Source organism: Hipposideros armiger, unplaced genomic scaffold, assembly GCF_001890085.2.
Source record: "Hipposideros armiger isolate ML-2016 unplaced genomic scaffold, ASM189008v1 scaffold_776, whole genome shotgun sequence".
NCBI classification, from domain to species: domain Eukaryota; kingdom Metazoa; phylum Chordata; class Mammalia; order Chiroptera; family Hipposideridae; genus Hipposideros; species Hipposideros armiger.
In genome coordinates, this window is record NW_017732126.1 from 779,748 (window position 1) to 783,733 (window position 3,986).

General features: G+C 40.4%; 1 protein-coding gene across 1 annotated transcript in view; it reads right to left on the reverse strand.

Moving 5' to 3' along the window:
• Positions 1 to 3,986, reverse strand: part of FYB2 (FYN binding protein 2) — a 65,905-nt gene that overhangs the window by 36,970 nt on the left and 24,949 nt on the right. The window contains 1 exon segment of the mRNA XM_019628270.1: positions 603 to 637. Coding sequence (XP_019483815.1) covers positions 603 to 637 — 35 coding nt within the window.

A 3,986-nucleotide genomic window follows, 5' to 3' on the forward strand; every position in this document is an offset into this window, starting at 1 on the left:
AATGCATGGAACAGATGCCAGGTACTTACTATTAAACTCTTTACCTGAATTAACCTTATTTTCATTCTCACAATGACCCCAGATGTGGGTACTTCTGTTATCTCTGTTTTCCAGGTGAGGAAATGGAGGTTCAAGGTCACACAGCCAGGAGCTGGGATCCAGACTAATGATTCCGCTAAAGCCCTATCAAGTTACTACATTGCCTGCAAGGTGGCACCTAGCATGGTGTCTGCCAGGAGCCCAGAAAATGTGCCTTCAAGGGCCTGGTCTCTCTCATGAAAGCATGGGATATACGAATTTGTCTCGTGCCAAAGAACTCTGCTCTCTGAAGGGACAGTTACTAAAGTCCCGTTGGTGCTGGCCTCCATAGATTAGGGGCTGGGAATGGAATAGGACCAGCTTCTCCAATCCTGTCATACACATTCAGTCTCTGATGTTACAGGGCTCAGACTTCAGAACCTTGCAGCTGGAGTCTGGATTAGCCTCAGAAATCAGGGGTAACCCAAAAACAAAGACCCTTTTCTTTGTAAAAGAAACTACTTTTGAATCAACTCTGTACACACATTTCATTTATAATTTGTTAAGAAGAGAGGAAACAATACCTTTTGGAGTTCTTCGATTTCAACTTCATAAGTTGCTAAAAAATAAACATGAAAAAATTATTTTAAGGCAGTTTCTTCCAGGATCTATTTCTTCCAGTGCCTAGGATTAAAGCAATTATGAAAGTTTGCAGAGTTCAGTTTTCTCAGCCTTCATAACATTGATGTATGTAAGGCTTTGTCTCGGTGGCTTTGGGAATTTTTGGGTCACTGATCATGGTTTTAATTTCTGTGGGGATTTCCAGATGGAATGTACAGTCAATGAACACATTTGAAACAAATTTCAGTTTCCTGTTTTGGTAAATATATCCATGCTCCAGGGTTAAGAGAAAGCTCTGGAATTTAGTGGTAATGCAACCAGAGGCCAAACGAGTCTGGGGCTCATACTGTCTGCACCACTCAGCCAAAAGATCGATACAGGAGCTGGGATATAGGATAAGTGTTTATTGTCAGAGCACCAGTGGTCTGAGAAGGCAGTGGGTTAACACCTCCAAAAACTGCCTTAACATTCTCAGTCGGCTTAGGGTACTTAAGGGAAAATCTGGGCATTCCTCCAGAGGCTATGTGATGGTTCCCGGAGTCTGCATGGAGACTTCCCTGTGACCATGTGATTCTATGGTAGAGTCAGCAACCCAGGAACAATGATGGGATTAACCTGGTAGACTATTGAGATTGTGATCAGTAAACCTAAGGGTATTAATCATAAGTTTCAGGGTAATTTTCTAAAACAGGAACTGGGTGGGACAGGGGACATTCCAAGCTCAAGCCCGCAGGGGAATGATCTATATATTATTGATCAAGGAAAGGTGAATTCAAGGAAAGGTGAGGCCAGGGAATCGGCAAGGACCCTACTATGGAGGTGCTAACCGGACCCTATTTCAGTAGCAATCAGAAGGCAAATTTGAAAGGAAAGTGGAAGGACAAAAGGCCAAAAAAAATCTAAATCGCACTTCAACAAAATGGACTCCATTGCATGCCTAAAAGTGTATTGCTCGTGTGTTTGGTTTCCTTAGTACAGCTTGAAAATACTCTGACCACCCACTAAGGCTTGAATCCCTTTTGATATTTCCAGTAGTTCTGTGGATTTCATTTAATGACATGATGCCAATCTTAATTATTAACATGAGTTGTAGCAAGAATTTGGGTTCAAAGTCCAATCCTTCCACTTCCTACCTGTGGGACTGTGGACAAATTGCTCCATTTCTTTGAACCTCAGCTGCTCATCTGTAAAATGGGTTAATTGGTACCTGCCTTAGAGTTCAATCGGGAGAGTAAAGGAGATGATATAAGAAATATAACCTACCTAGCGGTATAGAAAGTGATATGTTTTTTGATGAAATTGCTAATTTAATTCTTCTTTGCTTAAAAGCTATCTACAAAGGTTTCCCCCCTGCTGTTAATGAATATGTGTGCATAGTAAGTCGGACCTCCCCTTCCGTTTCTTTTCTCTTTTTTGCTGCTAGAGTCCTGAAGCTTTGGTTCAAAAAACTGACCGAACAACATGTGCATTTCCAAGCCATTATTATTCTAAACTTACAATCCATTAATGAGGTAAATGAAACCCGAGGTTTCCCTTGCGGACTATCTGAATGTGAATGCTGACACACAAGGCCTAAAATCCTGTGTGGATGATGCACACTATGTGCTTCAACTTGGGTAACTATACACGTTGATTTTCACCATTTTTAAAATCAAAACATTCTATTCTGCCTTTATTTGCTTTAAAAGCTCTGGTTAGCTATTGATACATCGTGAAATACTGCTTATGATGCAGACTGCCTCATCCTTTCCAAGTATGGATTTCTTTCCCAATTTGAAAAAACTTTATCTCCTTCTTCCTCCTCCCACCTCCCTCCCCCAATTTATTTACCATATATATGTATTTTTAAAGAATTAACAAATCATGGGCTCTTTGCTTCTCCTTGCCACCCGGGTGGGGGGTATTGTTATTCTGTCTCAGAAATAGGGAAACCAAGGCTCAGGGAAACCTTGCTTGCCAAGGCTAGTGGGAAGTGTTCCCAAGGTTGGACTGGATGATCTCTCTCTAACTCTCCTTCCAGGGAAGCAGAGTCGTCCTTTAATGCGAAGCAGCGTAAAGTCATGGAAAGAACATGGATCTTAGAGGCAATCTGAGCCCATTTCACATTATAACTCTACTAAATATTACTTGCGTGACCTTGTATAATTCAATCTGACCTTGAGCTTCACGTCTCTAAAAGTGGCTAATACAACCGCTATATCAGCAGGGATGTACACAGAGGACCTAACAGAACTGCNTCTCTGTTAATTTACAGGTTGTTTAACCTCTCTGAGTCCTGAGTTCTCGCCTGTAAAATGGAAGCAGTGGTACAAGCTGCCCGGGTCACACTGAGGAGTAAGTGCTACCGTGTATGCACAGTTGCCTGGCACACAGCAGGGACATGCTTGACCACATGAGAGACTCTCTGCTAGACACAAAGATATTGACAGGAGAAAGAAATTAAAGTTGTCAGAAAACAGAAAACAATTACAGCAAACAGATTTGTGGTGGTTTGGTGCGAAGGCAGCTAGCTCTGAACACTTACAAGGGCCCAAGAGCACCTCATAAAAAAAAAAGTATGGATGATGCTCATGCATCCCTTATGTTCCAGGGTACTCCACGCCACCAAGAAAGGGTGACATCAGATGCCACCCACAAAGACTAAAACTACTGAGTTGAACATAAAATACATCTGATAGAAAAATTAAAAATACTTTTGTGCTTTTTTATTTTGAATGGGAAAAAAATTCAGTCATTTGGAAAGTTCACTGGTGCAGAAAAGTTTATTTGCTGATGTTGCCAGGTCAGTGAGGCATGTTAATAAAAATGTTTCTACTCTCATTAATAGGTATAATAATCACTTATAGTTTTCTGGCCATAAAATGTATCCACAAGTGAACAATCCTTTCCAATAAGCATTAAAAACCTAAAGCAGATATATCAGTAAAAATATTTCTAAGGGTGATGTCAGAGAATTTACTGCCTATGTTTCTCCCAGGAGTTTTATGGTTTTGGGTCTTATGTTTAAGCCTTTAATCCATTTTTTAGTTTATTCTTGTACATGCAGTAAGAAGGTGGTCCAGTTTCATTTTTTTGCAAGTATCTGTCCAGTTTCCCCAGCACCATTTATTGAATAGATTGTCTTTACCCTAATGTATATTCTTTCTTTCTTTGTCATAGATTAAATGACCATATAGGCATGGATTTATTTCTGGGCTCTCTATTCTGGTGAGAAAGGTGAAGGGATTAAGAAGTACAAATTGATAGTTGCAAAATAGTCATGGGGATGTAAAGTACAGTCTGGTGAATATAGTCAATAATATTGTAAAATCTATGTAGTGTCAGATGGGTACTAGACTTATGGGGGG